This window comes from Sphaerodactylus townsendi, linkage group LG11 (genome assembly GCF_021028975.2).
Source record: "Sphaerodactylus townsendi isolate TG3544 linkage group LG11, MPM_Stown_v2.3, whole genome shotgun sequence".
Classification (NCBI taxonomy): domain Eukaryota; kingdom Metazoa; phylum Chordata; class Lepidosauria; order Squamata; family Sphaerodactylidae; genus Sphaerodactylus; species Sphaerodactylus townsendi.
Genome location: NC_059435.1, coordinates 2,621,343 through 2,643,057, shown reverse-complemented (window position 1 = coordinate 2,643,057; position 21,715 = coordinate 2,621,343). Strand labels below are relative to the sequence as shown.

Here is a 21,715-nt window from a genome sequence, read left to right as displayed (position 1 = left end):
TTCACCAAAACTGTCTACAGGCCAAATGCAATGTTTTCACTAACCCAAAATGTCCTGCCGATTTTAAATCATGACATCCCTGCAAGGCTAGAAGGCGTGCCGCTGGAGGCACATAGAGTCAATCCCCCATCCACCAGAACTCCCCCCCCGTTTCTCCAGTTGGTCGCCACCCTCATCCTGCGGCACTTCAAGGGCCCCCTGAGGGCTTCCTCCAGCGAAGCGGTCACCACGGGGGGACTGGAGCGACACCCCGCCTAACTGCGGGTGATGACCGCCAAGCCCAGTTGAGATGAGGAGAACACTGTCCCGATCGGAGCGGGGTCCCCTGGAGAAGGATCGGGCAACCGAGACAGGGCGTCAGCCAAGCAATTTGACTTCCCGAGGAGGAAATGCAGCGTGAAGTTGAAATGGGAGAAAAAGTCAGCCCAACAAAGCTGCTTGGAGGACAACTTCCCTGGAGCATGAAGCACCGCCAAGTTCCTATGGTCAGTCCACACCTCAAAAGGAAGGGCCGCTGTAACGAACAAGTAAGGTCCAGTCAAAAGCAACCGTGTTAAGTTCTTTATTGAGCGGGCATTTTTAGTCAGATACAGGCAATGCGAGAACTAACCCCCAGATCTCAAAGCCGCTTATACAGGCTTCAGACAAGCTCCCGCCAAAAGAAGATAAACAATTCAGGTTCTCACACAGAGTCTCACACAGACAGTTTCACACAGGCAAGCTAGCGAAAGCAAGATAAGAGATTCCCCTTCCCGGGCGTTCCGCCAGAAACCCCAGCAGGAACTTTTCCAAGGTTGAATTGCAACCTTACATTCCGCCCTTCCTAAGAAGCCTCCCCACCCCCCCGGTTTGAAAGAAAATGCTTTATGAAATACAGTAACTAAAATGGGTGCATGGACATTCGTAGCATTAACCCATTGATTATGGCCCAAAGGATACCCCACCCATGATACGAGATATTGCAAAGCGTATGTGAGCATCTGCGAGTGAGATCCAGGGATGGCACTCAGATTTACCGTGGGAATGTTTGTGTCCACTCAATCATTAACCGGATTGGAGAAATGGATTCGGAGGGGCCGTACTCAAGCTATCGAAATCTGGATTGCCACTTGCCAGGCAAGCTGGAATGGAAAACAGGATGAATATTGCTAAGAGATTTAGGCAGTCCAAGTCTGGCAGTTACATTATTAATAACCTGTACAATACGAAAGGGCCCAATAAACTTTTTTCCCAGCTTGGAATATTTATGCACATCTCGAAGATTCGTCTACCTGTAAAGGAAAGTCACTGCGATGTTTGTCTGCCTGAGCTTTTTGGGAGTCCTGCACTTGGCGGAGGGCTGCACCGATGGCCTCCCAAACCCCCACCAAGGTTTGTATCCAGTCATTAAATTCCGGGGGTTGGAGCGGATCAGGACCCAGTAAGGGAATTGGTGGGGCAGAACATCCTGTAACCACTTCGAAAGGGGTCGTCTTAGTGCTGCTATGCACCGCGTTGTTTTAAGCATATTCCGCGAAAAGCAATAAATCAGTCCAGTCGTCCGGATGTTAATTAGTATAACAACGCAGGTACTGCTCCAATATCGAGTTTACTACGGTTTTGTCGTTCCGACTGGCCGTGGGTCTGCCTGCGATGGTGGTGGAAGCGGCTACCGCCAGGCTCGACTAATTTGGGCCAAATCCAAAAACGCCTTCCAAAACTTGGATATGAACTGGGATCCGGGTCCGAAATTATCTTGGTGGGAGCTGAATGCAAACGGTAGATATGCTGGATGAACAGCTTGGCCAATTTGGGAGCCGAAGGGATGGTGGAACAGGGTATGAAATGGGCTTGCTTGGAGAACAGATCCACCACCACCAACAGTACCGTATTGCCATGACTTTCGGGTAGATATGTAATAAGGACCATAGAGATTACTTGCCATGGATAGGAAGCAGGGGGAATTGGCTGCAATAGACCATGGGGCTTGCCAGAGTTGGGTTTGGCTTCTGCGCACTTAGGACACCCTTTAACATAAGCCTCAATGTCTTTGTGCATGGAATGCCACCAGAACTGGCGACGTAACAAATGCAGGGTTTTTAGAAATCCAAAGTGACCTGCTTGCTTGGCATCATGGCCCGCAAATAACACATCTTTGCGTAAGAAGGGTGGAACGTACCAACAATCCCCTCTCCGCCATACTCCCTCCTTCAGAGCCAGCAAAGGATCAGCGTCATTCTCTGGAACAGGCTTGCGCCCCTCCTCCCTGAGCTCTTGCAAAAATGGTGTGACAACGTCAGGGTGGGCGGAGGGTGCAGTGGATGGCTGGATCGAAGGTGGAGTGAAATCAGCTTTCATTTGGGACCTGGTAACCCTTCCAACCCAATTGGGTCGGTGTCAAAATAGTACATGGAGTGGCACGTAGAGAGGTTTCCGCCCCTTTTGGTAGGCGGGAAAGGGCATCCACTAACCGATTGGTCCTTCCCGGGAAAAAATGTACAGTAAAATGGAAGCGAGAGAAGAAATCTGCCCAACGGAGTTGTTTAGCTGACATCTTGGTGGGGGTGGATAAAGCCGACAAGTTTTAATGATCTGACCAGACCTGAAAAGGATGTACCGCCCCTTCCAACCAGTGCCGCCAAGTGCTTCCTTAATGGTAGCGGTTTCTTTATCCCCCACGGTCCAGTTCAGTTCAGGGCCGGATAATTTTTTTTATAAATAAGCACATGGAACGAGTTTTCCAGTTTTATTTTTCTGCAACAGTGCGGCCCCCAGAGCTTTGTTGGAGGCATCCACATGAACCATGAAAGGGACCGAAGGGTCAGGATGTGCCAACACCGGTTCTGTGGTGAAAGCGGTTTTGAGCTGTTGAAAAGCCTGCTGACACTTGGCAGACCAACGAAGGGGGGCACCCGGCTTCACAGCCGAAGAACCTTTGCCTTTTGTTCACAACAAGTCGGTTAGGGGTAGGGCAATTTGAGCGAACCTCGGGATAAAGTCACGATAAAAGTTAGCAAACCCCAAAAACGACTGTAATTCCCGCCGAGACAAAGGGGCGGGCCAATTAACCACCGCCTCCACCTTGGCAGGATTCATCTCCAAGCCATCGGCAGAGACCCGATAGCCCAGAAAATCCAGTTTCTCCTGGTGGAAAGCACACTTAGGCAGTTTGACAAACAATGAGTGGTCAAGGAGGCGTTGTAAGACTGTTCGGACTAGCTTGATATGCTCTTCCTCAGTTGTTGAATAAATAAGCACATCATCCAAATACACCACCACACCTTTAAACAATAAATCTTGCAATACTTCATTGATTAACGACATAAAAGCCCCCGAAGCCCCATTTAACCCGAAAGGCATAACAAGATATTCATAGTGACCAAACTTGGTGTTGAACGCTGTGAGATGTTCAAAGCCTTCAGCAATTTGCACTCTATAATAAGCTTCATGCAGGTCCAACTTAGTAAAAAGCCACCCTGAGCCCAAGGCATCAAGCAAATCCTTAATCAACGGTACGGGGTATTTATTGGAAATCGAGACAGCATTCAATCCTCTGTAATCAGTGCATAATCGTAATGAACTGTCTTTTTTCTTTACAAAAAGAACTGGTGCTGCATAAGTACTTTTGGTAGCTCTCCGAATAAAACCTCTGGCTAAATTTTTATCCAGAAAAGCCCACAGCTCAGTCTCCTCTGTTGGACTCATCCGGTAGATCCTTCCGTTAATGAGTTTGGCACCTGGAATCAGTTCAATTTTACAGTTCAATTTTTTACAGTTTTACAGTTCAATTTTACATCCCGATGGGGTGGCAATTGATTACACTCCCCCTCCTCAAACACTCTGGAAAGATCCCAATAATGTTTGTGCAGTTTAGGCGGGGGAGCAACGTCCGACGCCGATGCAGCAACTGCCAGCTCAGGTGGGTCCCCTTCCTGCATGTGATCCTCACAAGGAGGATCAGTGAAACGGACTATGCGAGGAGACCAGTTTATGGTAGGATTGGGGGGCTCCGACCAAGACATACCCAGGACAATGGGGTGTCTTGCCACCGGAGCCAAAATGAAATGGGCCGTTGGTTACACTCACCCTCAGTTCCGTGCCCTTAGAAGGGACCTGGCATTGGGCACGCTTCAGGCCAGGTCGCTGTCATTTCCCGCCTCCTCAGAGGCCAAACTCGCCTCGCGCGGCTCCACTTGTAGTCCCGAACCCTTCTTGAATGGGGACTTTCTCTCTGGGCCCTTAGCCGTCCTGGCCTTCGCTGCGCTGCTGGCATGGATTACCAGAGGGTCGGGTTTCTTGCTAGGACACCGCCGCTTTGTGCCCCTCTCCACTGCACTCAGGCAAAGTCCCAGACGTTGCCGCCGGGCGTAAAGAGATTCCTTGGAGAGGTGCCCCCCGACAGGGGATGGGGGGAAGCCGGTGGGGGATTGCCCCGCTGTTTCAGTAGCTGCACTCTGCGCAGACAGACCTCTGTCTCACCCACCCGCGTGTACCACCCCGCCAGGGAGGTCGGCTCCGTAGTTTCCATGGCCCACTGTCCCACCTCAGGGTGAAGCCCCTCTTGGAAAAAGTGAATCTTCACCTGCTCCGGCCAATCGTGGACCACCCTGGCTGGCAGAACTCCGAGACATGCTCACTCACGGATCGGGACCCTTGCCTGATTTGCCGCAATCTGGCACAGGCCTTCTCTTCCTCGAACGGATCCTCGAACTGCCACCGCAGTGCTAACATGAAGTGGGGGAAGGAACGCAACTCTGGGGCCCGGCCTTTGTAAAGTCCCATGTATCAGCCGGCTGCCGCCCCCTCTAGGGGCCCCCCCACCTCATGCACTTGCTCGATCTCATCCTCGTAGTCACCACCACACCTCTCCATATGCGCCTCAACTTGCATGAGGAGGTAGGGTAGTGTCTCTGTCTTCCCGTCAAAACTGGCCTTCAAGCGCCGCCGCCGCCGCCACCGTGTGGGCAGTGGTGGTTGTAGCCCCAGCAGCCCGGGCGGCACGTCGTTGGGGGGTGCGGGCACCAGTTGCTCCCCCTCCAGAGGTGGATCCTGGCGACCCCGCTCTGCCACCTCGGCGCAGGCCAAGAGGAGTTCCATGTTTCGCCGTAGGAAGTGTATCTCCTGCCGCATCTCGTCTCGCTCCCGCCACCAGGCCACCGCGCCTCACTCGGGCCCATGCCCCTGCCTTGACCTGTGACCACTCGCTTTGCGCCACCGGGTCCCACTCCGAGTAAATGTCCTGGTCCATGGGTTGCGTGAGCCAAGTGGACTCACGCCGCCCAGCCGCCTTGACCCCCCAGCACAGCCGCCGAGAGGGGGCCCAAGAGTAGGGCGATCCCATGCTCTCCTCACTGCTGGTGCTTCACGCGGCTCCCAAGTGAGGATCGTGTCGGTCGGGGACAGGAGCATCCTTCTCCTCGTCTCCTATGTCCAGGTTGCGGGGCATCTCGTCCTTGTCTGGAACTCGCCCCGTTCCCTCATTAGGTTCACCAGCCGGGGACCCGTCTGTAGCTCCATCCTTGCCAGCCATGGATCCGAGTGCGGGTCAAACTGCTTAATGTCAGACTCTCGAATGTGGAAATAAGAGACTATAGGAAAGTCCAAAAGCAGTTTATTCCAGGTGATGTGAAGAGTAACAATGTAAAGCAAGATCTGAGCTAGAGAGCTCAGATCCAGGACTTATATCTTTTAATCCCCCCCCCCCCCGTTTTGCCCCACACCAAATGTCCATTACAGTTTCTACTACAAAGCTACAAAGGACCTTTCACACCTCTTTGAAGATGGGCTGGCGCCAGGAGATTGCTAACAAGCGATTTCTAGGAAGGGAAGAGGGAAACAGGAAAACAATTGCAAATTGCACACAGCAAGACATCAAGATACTGACAGGCATGGTCCTGACAGCATGTGCCTCTCATTAGCCAGACTGAAGCTCAGCTTTAAATGGTTGTGACATGAAGTAAGAGCCCATTTTCACAGTGTCTTTTTCTCATGTCTCCAAAGCTCTCCTGTCTTCTGTGATCTCTGCCCTCCAGTATCCTTGGCTTCCTTCTGCTTCCCCTCAGACCACACCAGTCAGCCACGCCGTGTCTGCTCTCCACACGCTGAGAAAGCAAATGCATTGTGGATAAAGTCAGATAATATGGCTGCTTTATTTGTTCAAAGGCAGAATTATTTTGAAAAGCAAGTGAAGCCCTTGCTCTGGCCATGCATCCTTGCCTAGAGTGTGGGCTTTTTTCTCAAGTGTTATTAGGATTGCACTGTAAGCATGGCACATGAGTCCACCTGATGCAAATAGGAAGCCAAAGACCATCATCTCATAGTGAGGGGGTCTGTTCCATAATCAGTCTAAAACTAGGAGTAAACAGTTTGACTCAGAAGCCGAGCCTTTTGAGCTGAGTGTTCAGTTGATAATACCAGAGAAAACCTCAAGATTTTCAAAAATCCACACTCACTGCTAAAATACTATTACAAAATAAGTCCAAAGGTATTTGTTGAATGCACTTTTTATTGGTAGGTGTTACATCAGGATTTAATGTCATTGTGCTGCATGTGTGTAGATTTTATACAAAGCCAAGCCTGTGTAGGACTCTTTTTTCTTAGTTGCTTCAGAATTCAGTATGGCTACATTGAGTGGAATAAAAATCTATGTGTTTAGGATATACATAAGAAGGTGATGTCCCTGCAGTTTAATGAATGCCGTACGAAGATCCGTCACGTGGACGCCCACGCAACCCTGAATGATGGAGTGGTTGTGCAGGTCATGGGGGAGTTAACAAACAACGGGCAGCCAATGCGGAAATTCATGCAGACCTTTGTGCTGGCTCCAGAAGTAAGTAACTGCACAGATATTTGGTTTCAAGCATTGGTCATTTAAACTTGGGACTGAAGAATGTTTTGACATTAAATATCACTTTAAAAGCTCTGCTTGGAATGAAAGCTTTCATTTAATTCAAGCAAATGATTTTGAAGTAAATGCAGCATTTGCTTACATGAGAGTTTGAAAAATGGAAGTAGATGTACATTGCTTGGTATCAGCACTGGGCAAGCACTGATGACTATTAATTGGTGTTAGAAAGAAGAACAAAGTAGTTTATGCACTACATGGGGGCGGGTGGGGGAAGGTGAAAATTGATGTTGCAGCCCCTGCCTTGCATGCAGAAGGTCCTAGTCTCTGGCATCTTCAGTTCAAATTCTCACCACAGACTGGAACTCCTGATCAGGTTAGACTCTACTGGAATTGTTGAATGCCTGATGATCTCAGTCAGTATCACATGTTCAGCATTTACATGACTATTGCCTATTTTTGGCATGGTGCTGCCTGAGTTGGAAGAAGTTATAAGTTCAGCAGTTAAAGAAAATAAAGGAATGAAGAACTGGAATTTGAACGCAATTTGAGTCTCTCACTCCAAGTGCACGAGGGGTGGGACTGAGAGAGAACAGCTTGGGAAGGTAATAGGTTATTTTCCTTGTAAATGTTGAGCAGACATCTTGAGATGGGCCTGTTTAAAGCAATGTCCCCTTGTTGCTGTGCAGTGATCACACTGGATAACGGGCAGAGCTTCAGAGAAACCAAGCAGGGGCTGAGTTGGGCATGCGCGGCCCCCACTCTTCCTGAGGGCCACTATTATTTCTCTAGGTATTTATTTCTGGATGTTCCTCCCACTCAAAGCAATGTACAAAGAACAAAAATACAATCTAAATAAATGGTATAATACTCTCAACATCCTGGACTGGTCCTGGATTCACTGGCCTTAAGCTGCCAGCCAGGGCCGAGAGCTGCAGGTCCTTTGACTTGTGCTTGGACAACCCTGGAACAAGCAATGGCTCAGCCCAGACCTCAGTCAGCAGGCAGGGATGTTTCTGGCCTCTCTTCCCTCGCTTCTGTCTCTGCCCCGTAAGAGAAGAAAACGGGTTGAGAAGCTTGTCATCAACTGCAGAGCTGCTTATTTTATCTTGTTGCCTTGAAAAGTGTGGTAAGGATTTTCCTGAGTTTGTTATTATTAGATAAACGTGTGTAGAAATCGCAGCTTCGCAGCTGTATTTCATACCCCCCTCCAAGTATTGGTGGTAGAACCCACAGGGCTGCCCATCTTTCTTTATCAGAGTAGAATCATAAAGTTGGAAGAGACCCGAAGGGTCATCAAGTCCAACCCCTGCCAGGCAGGAACAGGTGTAAGGATGGGGGTTAGGTTTTGCTTCTTCTCCCTGTCCTTGGCACATTCCATGTTCTGGGCGGCGTGCCCGGGATGGCTACTGCCTTAACCTTGCTGTGCTTATCTTATGTGTTTGAAGCTTATTTTCACCCTGTCGTGGGAATTCTGCTTGGGAGTTTGGGGAGGGGCCGGATTGTCCGTAAAAGCGACACCTTGAGCCCGGGAAAATCAGAATTCGCATTGCGTGTAGTGTGATAGTTGAAGTTTATGAAATAAAAGAACTGATCTCAGTTGCTATATTTCGAGTCCTTTGAGGTTCCTTACATTATGCGGATTCTGATTTTCCCGGGCTCAAGTGTGGCCGTTTTCGCGGACGATAGGCCCCTCCCAAACTTTCCCCAAGCAGAATTCCCATGACAGGGTGAAAATAAGCTTCAAACACATAAGATAAGCGCAGCAAGGTTAAGGCAGTAACCATCCCGGGCACGCCGCCCAGAACATGGAATGTGCCAAGGACAGGGAGAAGAAGCAAAACCTAACCCCCATCCTTACACTAATGTAAGGAACCTCAAAGGACTCAAAATATAGCAACTGAGATCAGTTCTTTTATTTCATAAACTTCAACTATCACACTACACGCAATGTGGATTCTGATTATCCCGGGCTCAAGGTGTTGCTTTTACGGACAATCCGGCCCCTCCCCAAACTCCCAAGCAGAATTCCCACGACAGGGTGAAAATAAGCTTCAAACACATAAGATAAGCGCAGCAAGGTTAAGGCAGTAACCATCCCGGGCACGCCGCCCAGAACGTGGAATGTTGCCAGATGGGACAGGAAGAAAGAAGCAAAACCCTAACCCCCAATGTTTCCGCCCTGAGACAGGCAATCAAAGCACCATCGAGCCTCTGTTTAAAAACCTTCAAAGAAGGAGACTCCACTACACTCCGAGGTTGAGCATTCCACTGTCGAACAGCCCCTTGCTGTCAGGAAGTTCCTCCTAATGTTTAGGTGGAATCTCTTTTCCTTCATCTTTAACCCTTTACTCCTGGTTCTAGTCTCTGGAGCAGCAGAAAACAAGCTTGCTCCCTCAACCAACATGACATCTCTTCAAATATCTAAATACGGCTATCATGTCACCACTTAACCTTCTCTTCATCAAACTAAGCATACCCAGCTCCCTAAGTCTCTCCTCATATGGCATGAATTCCAGACCTTTTACCATTTTGGTTGCCCTCCTCTGGACACATTCCAGCTTGTCGATATCCTTCTTGAATTGTGGTGCCCAGAACTATACACAATATTCCGGGTGAGGTCTAGCCAATGAAGAATAAAAAAGGTAAAGTTTCTCCTTCAGTCGTGTTCGACCCTGCAAGTAGGCAAGCCGTTTTTGTGGGGTAGTTTACCATTGTTTTCCCCAGTTATTCTTTACCCCCTAGCTATGTGCTTGGTCAGTGGTGGCGAACCTTTGGCACTCCAGATGTTATGGACTACAGTTCCCATCAGCCCCTGCCAGCATGGCTGGCCATGCTGGCAGGGGCTGATGGGAATTGTAGTCCATAACATCTGGAGTGCCAAAGGTTCGCCACCACAGCGCTAGGTACTCATTTACCTAGCTATGTGCTAGGTACTCATTTCCAGTATAAAATTTGCAACAGTCTCACAAAAGAGCACATCAGAGCTGTTCAGAAGGTTGGGTATCTTGTAACACTCTTGCCACTGAGAACATTGCAAGAAAATAGAATTCATATATTTCATGTGTATCTTATCATATTTAGGGCATACAAACAGAGAATGGTCAAGTGTTTCAACTGTGAGCAGCAGTGGCGTAGGAGGTTAAGAGCTTGTGTATCTAATCTGGAGGAACCGGGTTTGATTCCAAGCTTTGCACGCCCTGAGCTGTGGAGGCTTATCTGGGGAATTCAGATTAGCCTGTACACTCCTACACATGCCAGCTGGGTGACCTTGGGCTAGTCACAGCTTCTCGGAGCTCTCTCAGCCCCACCTATCTCACAGGGTGTTTGTTGTGAGGGGGGAAGGGCAAGGAGATTGTAAGCCCCTTTGAGTCTCCTTCAGGAGAGAAAGGGGGGATATAAATCCAAACTCCTCTTCTTCTTCTTCTTCTAACCAGATCACAAGAACAAACCCCTTTAGGAACGTTCTATATTCTTAAATCTTCCCTCCAGGAGAGCCGATGGCAGCACATTACATCTTGCAGTAGCCAAGGCTCTCCTCTGGGTGGGATTAATCACCAGGCGAAGATATGTTGCCATAATTCCACACTCACATGGGATTAATAATGTAGTCGGGGAGCAGGTTGTCTTGGCTGCAAGAGTCAAGTAATGAAAATCACGATCCAAGAGCCTATTCTTAACTAGTCTGAAGGCTTCCACCTTTGTGAGCATAAGGAGTGATTCCAAAGGGAAACCAATAGCTTCAACCTTTCTAGAGATCAAAGTTTACCATTCTGAAATAAAGTGATCTGATAACAAAGAGGGAATATAACTATTGGATCCCACTAGAAAATGTATGTGCAGCCAATATTTTATGGCCCTTATCCATGCCGAAAATGTATATGCAGCCAGTATTTTATGGCCCTTATCCATGCCAAAAATGTATATGCAGCCAATATTTTATGGTCCTTATCCATGCCAAGGTTTCTAGAGTTGTTTGGCCCATCTCTATGAACAGCGCAACATAAGGCACACAACTAGGGAGCCCCATTAGTTTCTGAAGGAATTTGGAATGTAATAAATTAAATTATTTATTCATTGCTGAAATCCAAATGGGGGAACCATACAGTAAAAAGGAACTGATCCTAGCATCAAAAACCTTCAAGGCAGCAGGAATGTATTGATTGCCTTTACTATAGAAAAAGCAATATATTGCCGTCATGTTTGTATGTGCCGAGGTAGTAACTGCTAGTCGCTGTGAGGACCATGGATGGTCATGGAAGAATTTGTCTCCCAACAAACATCAGAATACTTGAACTCTGCAATGACTACTACTACTTTCCTTTCTGAAAGTTTGGTCATTTGTTCCAAGAATGCCTCATCCATCTCTTCAGACTGGCACGGGGGTCTAAAATAGATGTTTCTATTTTAGTGCTGCTTCTCTCACAATGAGATCAGTGCTGTTTCTCTCCCCCTTAATTTTTACTCAAATGCTCTCAACCTGGCTTGCAGGATTTAAGTCATGGATATGTTCACAACTGTAATAATCTTTTACGTATAATAGTCCTCCTCCTCCTCCTTTCCTGTCTCTCTGAAATAGGTTATTCCCTTTAATTCATATATTTCATTTATGAGACTCATCTCATCAGGTTTCAGTGATGCCTATAATATCTTATTTATTTTGCTGTGTGAAGAGTTCGAGTTCATTTTGTTTATTTCCCATACTCTGTGCATTGTTGTAGAGACATCGAAAGCCATGGTGCATTTCCTCTGGCTGCTTCTTTAAGGTTTTTTCCCTCCCACTGTTGGCATCTTGACCTATTTGCTCAGTTCTCTTTATAACTTTTGGGCTACTATTACTTGATGAACTCTTGTCTGTTTGAATACTGTCTCCCTCCCCCACATAATTCAGTTTAAAGCCCTTCTGATCAGGTTTGTGAGTCTTCTGGCAAAAGTGTTTCTACCTACAGGCGTTCGGTGTAACCCATCCCTTGCCAGCAGTCCCTCTTCCTGAAGCCACAGACCGTGGTCCAAGAACCCAAATCGTTTCTGCCGGCACCACTTGTTCACCTCCACTATTCTTCTGTCTCTCCATGGGCTGTGTCCTTCAACCAGGAGTAGAGATGAAATGACAACTTGTACATCCAGATCCTTCAGCTTCCTGCCCGAAGCCTCAAAATCCCTTCTGATGTCCCGAAAGCTGTGTCTTGCTGTGTCATTTGTTCCCATGTGATTAGGTCACTTGGCCTTTGAGGTTAGCTTCCGGTGGGTCAGATGAGTTCTTCTTGGTCAGCCTTCCCTGCTGCTTCTCCACCCCTGCCTTCCTTTCTGCAGGGAGCAGCTTGGTAACTAATGGGCTTATCAGCTGTTCTGATCTGAGCACTGTTGCTGCTGGTCTTCCATGTTGGCCTGCCCTGACTTCCTGCACAGCAGTTTTGTCACTCCTTCCCTACGGGCATTGGCTGGGGAGGATCGGGCCCGCCAGTTTCCAAAGGGGCAGCTGTTCTCAGTCCTCCGTGGAAGTGGCTGAGTGCCCGATTGGGAGCCTGGACACATGAATGTGCCTTCTTGAGTGGGGCTGTGCAAAGGGAGTGGCATCTGCTTGGACAGTGGTGACGGCTGAGTCTGCCTGCCTGCCAGCCCCAACATCGAGGCGAAAAATAGTGCCTCTTCCTGTGAACCGTCGTGCTGTCTGGCTCTCTCCCCCTTCCCATTATTTTCTGCCTTATGTCACAAGAGGAAGGTTCCTGTGCTGAGGGGGTAGCCGGCAAGTAGAACTGTTTCAAGAAGAAGAGGGAAGAGATCCATTTAATGAGTGACCTCTTCAGTTAGAAGGGGAAAGGGAAGGAGGCAGTCCGTTTGTCCTTTGCAGCATCAGTTCTAATCTTGCCAGTATCCACTAAACTCCCGTTGTTCTTGCCAGTATCCACTAAACTCCCGGCTTTCCTTGGCCGTTTTGTTTTTGTTTACTTGGCATGTGATTTTATTCAGATTAGCCTGTACACTCCCACACACGCCAGCTGGGTGACCTTGGGCTAGTCACAGTTTCTCGGAGCTCTCTCAGCCCCACCTACCTCACAGGGTGTTTGTTGTGAAGGGGTTAAGGAAAAGGAGATTGTCAGCCCCTTTGAGTCTCCTGCAGGAGAGAAAGGGGGATATAAATCCAAACTCCTCCTCCTCCTCCTCCTCCTCTTCTTCTTCTTCTTCTTCTTCTTCATCATCATCATCATACATTCAGCCTGTGGCATGGGGAGAAACAGCCTGTGGCATGGGGAGAAACAGCCTGTGGCATGGGGAGAAACAGCCAGAGTTTTAGCCAGGTCAGTGGGTGAGAGAACATCACCCCAACCTCCACTACTCTGGCTCACTGAGTTTTTCCTCTAATAGGACGTCACCAGTTCTAATGATTTGTCAAATCTTACTGCAGTATTCATATTTGTTTTTGTCCACGAACATGGTAGACTTTCTTTTTGGTGGGCAGTGCCATTAAGCTGAATTGGCTTATGGGTGGCCCTGTAGCATTCCCAAGGCAAGAGATGGGCAAAGGTGGTTTGCCATTGCTCCCTTTGCCCACTGTAGTCCTGTGGAAGAATCTTAACCTGTACAGTGTCATGTAGCTGAAGATCTGACTTAAGGAACATTTCTGAAGGCCCTTTGGATAGAAAGAATGAATTAATTCATGAGAATCAGAGAGGCAGGTCCTCCAAGCTCTGAGCTTCTTCCCAAAATTCACTGCCAGGATTCTTGAATAGAGTAATCTTCTCCTCTGAGGATGAAAGAACCCGTAATACTAGCACATGCTAGAAGCAGTTAGCACTGGGATTGCACTTGAATCCAGCTCCTTTTTGCTGTTTTAGGCATGAAGAGCAAAGTACTTTACGAGATTTTTGGACATGGGACTCAAACATCTATTGTTGAAGTGTGTCCAGAAGTATTATTCTCTTCTGCAGACTTCCACGATGTCAGTCCACCAAAACCCATTTCATTTGGGCAGTCCTGTACATGAACTTTTAGCTTGGCAACCATCAGGAATGTTTCTCTACTGAGGTAGAATGAGGGAAATTGATATGTGCACACAACCAACTTTTCCAAATGAACTTAGCAGGTAAGAGGTCTTAATATATTGGTATATATCACATGGATGCAGAGGAATATTGACTGAATTTGAAAATAATAGCATTTTTGGTATTTGGTTAGCAAGTAATAATCATGTAATGCTTCTGTTAGGGCCCAACTAAAATTGCAAGTGGACAAGGATCTCCCACCCCTACCCACGGATCCATCGAGCACGCTTACTGCTGGTTTTAGTTGGTTCTATTAAAAGTAGTAGTGGGTGTTTTTTTTTCTGATGGTTGAATGTAATCTTGCCTGGCTTGGTATATAGTTAAGCTTCCTTATACCTATGGTATGTTTGTTTTTCAGGGCTCTGTTCCAAATAAGTTTTATGTCCACAATGACATATTCCGTTACGAAGATGAAGTATTTGGTGAATCTGAAGCCGAACTAGATGAAGGTGAGGGGATTTCAAGGAAAGCGTGGTTCTCGGTTTGCATTCTTCGTCTTAAGTGACAATGATGAATTTTGGCGCTGAATCTTAGTGAGTTGTGATGGTTTGAGTGTCAGACTGAGGGTCTGGGAAACCCAGGTTTGAATCCCCGTTCTTCCCTAGAAGGATTGCCAGGTGACTGTGAGTCAGTAATTCTCTCTCCCTAACATATCTCATAGGATTGTGGTTGTGATGATAAAATAGAAGAAGGGAAAGCAATGTTGTCAGCTGCTTTGGGTTCCCACTAAGTACAAATGTCTAATACAAAATAATTTAATGGATGAACTCAAGCTCTGGAATCTATGAAAGTGACCTAAGCTTATTTAGCAAAGAAAGTTCAAGAGATTAAAAAACACCCCAGTTCTCCTTCAGTGGGGCTCCATCATTCACTGATGGTTAGTTCACACCCCCTACTGTCTGACCAGGGCTGGGGAAAGTTTCTCTTCCTCCAAGGAACTCCAGGGGGCTGTCCTTCCCCTTCTCTCCAGTTTTTCATAGCCCCGCATCCAGATAGGTCGCTTTTGGAAATGCTGTGTTCCATGATTGCTAACATCGAAGAAGAGAAAGTAAAATTGACAGAAGAGGGGAGGAAAGAGCTGTTCATTTTGTTCCCCTCCTTCGAACAGTAGTAAGGCTGGGCATTTTAGCATTTCAGAACAGTTGTTGAGGAAAACATGTCTTGGTCCAGACAGACAATGTGACTGCCAAGGTTCCTGTCAACAGGCAGGGGAGGACACATTCTCTGGCTCTACATACAGAGACAGTGAAACTGCTCGTGTGGTCAGAGAAAAACCTGGCAAGTATCCATGCGGAGCATCCATGTGGGGTTTTGAATGTATAAGCTGGTTGGTTAAGCTGGTCAAATTTAGACCAGGGCGAGTGGACACTGAATCCAGCAGTGTTCAGCACGATAGTCAGGAAGTTCAGCCTTCCAGTTCTGGACCTTTGTGCCACTAATGAAAATTGCCAAGTTCCCAGGTTTTATGCCCATTATAAAGGTCCCCATGCAGACTTACTCAGGCAGACCTGGCCCTGGGAGCTGGTCTGTTATGCCTTTCCACCCATACCATTGATCGGGAGGTGAATCAACACGATCTGGCAAGAGAGAGCATCCATAATGTTGGAGGCCCTGTTTTGGCCGAGGAAACAGTGGTTCTCTGACCTGTTGTCCCTTTCTGAAGTTGGCTAGAACTGAAGTTTTCAGAAAAACTATTGCCTTGTTGGCCTTATATGGACGGAAAAATCAAAATCTTCAGTAGTCCAGTGGGTCACGCTCTGCATAAAACTAGCCCCAGAACTTCAGTCTCTGGGTAGCGTCACTGCTCATTCGAGCAGCAGCAGCAGCAGCAGCACCTTCCATGGCTTTTGCCTGAACCAGCTCAAACACTTGGGGAGTTACAGCAATTTGAAACTTAAATCATAGAAGCATAGAATAGGAAGGGATCTCCAGGATCATCTAGTCTAACCCCCTGCACAATGAAGGATATTTACAACTCCCCCCCCCCCCCACACACACACACATGTATGCAGTGACCCTGCTCCATACCCAGAAGATGGCAAAATACCTCCAGGATCTGCAGCCAGTGTGGCCGGGAGGAAAGTTCTTGCTGACCAGGAGTGTCGATTGGCATGGCCCTGGGCACATAAGAAAGGGCCTTGAGAGCCAAGCACTGATGGATGCAAACCTCACTGCCCGTCCTCTCATGGTCAGCATTGCTGCGAGGGGGCCGTCCAGCCTCTGCAGAGGAGCCTCAAAGGAAGACGTGTTCATGACCTTGCAAGGAAACTTGTTCTGCTGAGGAACCACTTTAAGCGTCAGGAAATTCTAATGTTTAGCTGAACATTCTTGATCTAATTTTAATCTGTTGGGGCTGGGGCAACACAACAATTCTGCACCATCCTCTACATGACAGCTCTTCAAATACTTGAAGGTGGCTGGCATATTATCTCTCAGTCGTCTCCTCTCCAGCCTCTCCTGAAGCTGTTCCTCACAGGACTTGGTTTCCAACCCTTCACCCTCTTCATGACCCTCCTCCGAACAGCATTCAGCTTGTCTACATCCTCCTTAAACTGTGGTGCCCCAAACTGAGCACAGTACTCCAAGTATCTTTAAAAATCTGCACAGCTAATCAGAAACCCTACTTGGTAGAATCCCCACCTATCTCTATGTACTTTCGGAACCCCTGGCATAGAGCATGACACCACATACAGAATGATATTGGTAAGACCAATCATCATGAACATCATTGACTTGCAGATTTTGAAATGACAATCAATAAGAATACTAAACTTTTCTTACATAATTTGCTTGTGCATGTTTTATCTGCTTCAGGCAACTAACTATCATGAGATATCTGGCTATTCTGTGCCTATTTCTCAAGGTAGTTGAATGGGATGTGAAATACTGGAAGCATTTGGCCCTGTCTTATTTTGTGTAATAAATCAATGTGTCACCTGTGGCAACGGAGACTCTGTGATGTCTTTCCTAGCTTGTTTAGGTGTGGTTACTTGGGAGTTTCTATTTTCTATATGAAGTAACTTGTGGAAGGAGACGTGTGGAAATCCAGATAAAATTGAATGCAGACAAACTGGCTGATAAGACAGACTTTGGCCTCCCAGCCCACTTTGGTTAGAGTGGGTTTGGCTACATCTGTAAAAAGTTCAGGGGTAGTATGGGATCCTGGTTTTATTAGAATATTAGGTAAATACAAGGAGTGAATTCTATCAGCTGTTTTCGTTGCTGAAATTACCAGCGTGGCCACTCCTACTTCCCAAATTGATGCAAGGCCACTCCTACTTCCCAGAGAACCTCATTCAAATATTCACAAATGCCAGTCTAGCCAGCCAAGACCCATATTGACTAGCAAAGGAGGTCCAAATCCCCCACTCTGCACTAGGAGGAACAACTCATACTTTCTTGGGGAGAGAAATACCTTTGATCCATTTTGGCAGAACACATTCAGGGCTCCCTAAACACCCCAGCAGGCTGGCTGAACAGGCAGACAATTGATGAGAACAAATGGTCCCTCAAACAGGAGACCTTCTAACACTGTGGCCAGGTTCAGATTCCTGATGGTGGATCCCTCTTTAGTGTGACGTGCTGTCATTGAGTACCATGATTCTTTCTCGGGTACTATCATCCTTGACTGGAACAAGTGAATATCCTAACTTCTCCATTACCCAAGAGATTTGTGTGTGCCTTCCTGCTGCTAGCTGTAATAATGAAAGATCTGTGAAAGATATGTCAGGAGTGGATGGTGATGATCTTCGTGGCCCCCAGGTGGAAGCTATAGTTACTATCTTACTCCAAAGAGCAGACGTTCCTCTCAACAGATACCTTCACATTATACTTTTTCTCAAATGGTTTGCATACACCAGTACTCCCTGATACCTACAGATATTCTTCTTGGATGCTACATGGAGTTCTTTCAGCCCTCACTAAAAACTCCTTTGAGCCTTTAGGGGCTATCCTTTGTGCACAATAGTGTTTTTACGTGTTGTGGTTAATATTGTTGTGTTAGTTCTATTCCTTCCTATCCTTAATCCTTTAGCTTGGGAAGTATTCAAACTGAGTCTGGGAGATTCCCATGTGAAAGGCAGAAAGCTTAAAAAAAATAGTTCTGGTGGGTTTTCCGGGCTTTGTGGCCATTGTCTGGTGGATTTTGTTCCTGGAACAAAGGAACAAAATCCACCAGACCACAGCCACACAGCCCGGAAAACCCACCAGAACCAGTTGAATCCAGCTGTGAAAGCCGTCGACAATACGCTAAAAAAAAATAGTCATTCAAACTCAAGATTACCTCCTTACTGTCAGAACTGCAACTCCCAGCATGCACTGGCTCCCGCCTTTTTCCAAAAAGAGCAGGAAAACCAACTGAGAAGCTACATCCCACCAAGCTTCAGAACCAATGAGAGGCCAGGAGCTGGGGGGGAGGGGAAAAACAAGAATCCTCAGTTCCAGCATCCTGTAGCTAGGGCCACAAAAATCAATAAAGTTCTTTTTTTAAAAAAGTTAGCTTTGTCTGAGTGTGTTCAGCCTTACATTGTGCTGGAACTCACTCTTATTGTTCTACCATGTGCCCAGACCTCCTATATCAGGGGTTGGCAACCTTTAACACCCAAAGAGCCATTTGGACCCGTTTTCCATGGAAAAGAAAACACTTGGAGCCGCAAATACTTTTTGATATTTAAAATGAAGATAACACTGTATATATTGTTTTTTTACCTTTATGCTTTAATTATAGTGTGTTGCTTATGAAATCCATGAAGTGCTGCAGAGAAAATTATATTTTATTTATGTAAAGAACACATTTTGAACATTTTGAACTCTTAAAAAATAATAACAGACCATGTCTGCCATGGAGGGTAGACTCGACAGCCATATTAGTCACTGAGCAAGGTCCCCGCCCCGGTCCCAAAAGCCATAGCTTCTGAGAATCTACCCCCAAATGTCCTGGAATTTGCCCGCCGGGAGTTGGCAACTCGCGACAACCATGGCTGAGGATGATCCCGGCCTTCCTCCCTTCCACGATCTACAAGCTTACCCTCCACTGGCTTACTCTGAAGTAAACCTTCCAAGATCCACATACAAGGCTTTCCCCATGCGCTCCTGCCCTCCTTGGCAATGCAAAAGCAAACAATTCCCAACTACCCCCACCTTCCCATCAAACAGCCCCAACGAATGCAACCTTGCAGGGCTGCAGGTAATAACTCCTTTAAAACCCGACATCATCTTTCTCACTTGGACTCAGCCAGGCTTCTATCCGCTAGGAAAGCCCCTGGAGCTCAGCGGGGCTACTGGGGGAGGGGTCTGCAACCCAAGGTGGCCCTTCTGGGGTCTCCCATGTGGTCCCGCCCCCCAAGAAGGACCCGGGGGAGGGGGAAATGAGGCCACCCAAAACAGGGTCGACCCTTGACTCCCCCATCCAAGGGGGGCAGACTGAGGTTATGATTGCGCTGAAAATCTGCGCTCCTGCAATTCCCTCCCATTTCCCACCCTTCGCCGCTCACCTGTTCAAGAGGATCCACCAACAGTGCTCAACCCCCGCCCCATGCTGGCATCACTGGCATCAGCCAACCAGGCAGCTGGGACAGGGAAGCTGGAAGTGGCTTGGGATGGCCATCTTGGGCTGTGCCTCGCTAGGAACAGGGACTCTTTTCCATTAACCCTTAGGGCAGTGGTGGCGAACCTTTGGCACTCCAGATGTTATGGACTACAATTCCCATCAGCCCCTGCCAGCATGGCCGAATGGCCATACTGGCAGGGGCTAATGGGAATTGTAGTCCATAACATCTGGAGTGCCAAAGGTTCGCCATCACGGCCTTAGGGCGACTCTCTGAAGGAGGCTGAGAGGACCCAAACTATGCAGAGCCGCAATACAAGGATGAAAGAGCCGCATGTGGCTCCAGAGCCGCAGGTTGCAGATCCCTGTCCTATAGGCATGGCTGGGTCAGGAGAACAAATCTATGCCCACTATCTCCCTAGTAGGATGAGGGACTCAAGTGAGGTGACCTACACCCGAACAAGCGGGCAAGACATCCCCTGCCGTTCGTCCTGGACGGGGTTTGGCACCCTCTGTGAAGACATGAATGGGGAACAAGCATGCCTGGCAACATTCCTAGCCAAAATCCCAAGCGCTGGGGAGTTGATCGAACCCTGAGGCAGACAAGCAGCGGCGTGCTTACGAGGCACTGCGACTCTGGACAGAGGAAGTCACTTGGGAGAGGGACCAGCTACAATCCAACCTTTGGCAGCAAGTGGCATTCCTGATGGGAAAGGGAGAAAATGGCTCTCGAGCTCCCCACAGCTGAGGAGGGGGTTGAGGGGGACGATACTAAAGGTGAACTGAGAATCGAGCTGCGCTCCCTACAGGGGCAGCTGGCTGACTTTACACTGAACTGCAGTCCCAGCACCAGGGCGGCAGGTAGGTTGTCGTAGGGAGGAGTGTTCCGACCTACCGACAAGGCCCTGAGTCCCAGGGAGGGTCTCAAAAAAGTTTTAAGGTGGACTTCGATGGGAACCCAGACGAGCTTGCCTTTTTCTTGATCCAAGTGGGTTTGTACATGGAAATTCACGGTAGCAGCTTCTACTTGGACCGGGAGACAGTGTTCGAGATTGGGAGAAGCTGCTAATTGGCTTGTGGGACTAGTAGAGTAAGAAGTGCCGGAACTCCACAACCTTGAACAGTTCCTGCTGGCCCTACGACAGAGGTTCGAGGACCCTTTGACAGAAGAGAAAGCTCAGGGCGAACTAAGGCAGCGGTGGCAAACCTATGGCATTAGTGCCAGAAGTGGCACTCAAAAGCCCTTTCTGTAGGCACACGTGCAGAGTCCGTCATGTGGAGGGGCGGAAAATCACACACACACCCCACTCACACACACACACATCTAGGCTGGCCTAGGCACAATTGTTTCCCTAGCTTGGTTGCTGGCAATGGGGTTTGCTTCTGAGTAAACCCTCCTAGGGTTGTGATTCACCCATTTGAAGTGTAGCTTGGTTGCTTCACCAAGCTTACTCCCAAGTAACGCGTTTCTAAACTAAAACCTCAGTATTCAGATTAAATTGCTGTGTTGGCACTTTGCGATAAATAAGTGGGTTTTGGGTTGCAATTTGGGCGCTCGGTCTCGAAAAGGTTCACCATCACTGGCATAAGGCAAGGGAACCGCTCAGTCAGCGAATTCACCACTGACTTCCGCAGGCTGGCCAGCCACTTGCGTGTGTGGTCTGAGTTGGTCCTGGTCCAGCTCTTCAAGAACTCTCTTCACCCCAACATACTACAATGGGCCCTGATCCACGGCGATCCTGAGACATTGATGGAATGGATCAGGTGGGCAGGGGACACCAAGCTGCGGATCCAGCAAGTGGAGCAGTCGGAACAACGCCCAACGTCAGCTGCTCTGGATGCCAGAGAAGGCTGTGGATAACGAGAAGACACAAGCGGGCCCCCTCAAATCCACTTGCACCCGCTGTCGCCGCTTGGGCCTGTGCCTACACTGTGAAGAAGGTGGCCACCTCATCGCATCATATCCCGGTCGCCGCACCCCAGCAGCTGCTTCCAGAACCAAGGGCCCACAGTACTTGGGAACCCCCACAAAAGGTTCCCAATGACCTCGCCCCGGCACAGCCAGAGCTGCCCTTAACCTGGCTGCCCAAGCCGGGAACTCGAGTGACTCAGAGGCATCGGACACCCAGGACTACAGTGCACCAGCGGGAAACGACGGCAACCTGACCTAAGGAGCGCCGACGGCCAGGTCGTCCCTGCAGGCGCCAAGGAGTGGGTGACTGCTTTCTCCACTGTCCATTGTCACTTTCCCTCCCCCGGTCTCAGACCAGTACCCATTCTGAGGCCCTCATTGACTCAGGTTGC

At 48.3% G+C, this 21,715-nt stretch overlaps 1 protein-coding gene across 4 annotated transcripts in view; it reads left to right on the top strand.

Moving 5' to 3' along the window:
* The window catches only part of G3BP2 (G3BP stress granule assembly factor 2), a 134,614-nt gene that overhangs the window by 24,706 nt on the left and 88,193 nt on the right, over positions 1 to 21,715 (top strand). For all 4 annotated transcript variants that reach the window (XM_048510643.1, XM_048510640.1, XM_048510642.1 and 1 more), the window contains exons 4-5: positions 6,635 to 6,808; positions 14,225 to 14,315. In XM_048510643.1, the coding sequence (XP_048366600.1) occupies positions 6,635 to 6,808; positions 14,225 to 14,315 (265 nt within the window). The remainder of the gene's footprint in view (positions 1 to 6,634; positions 6,809 to 14,224; positions 14,316 to 21,715) is intronic.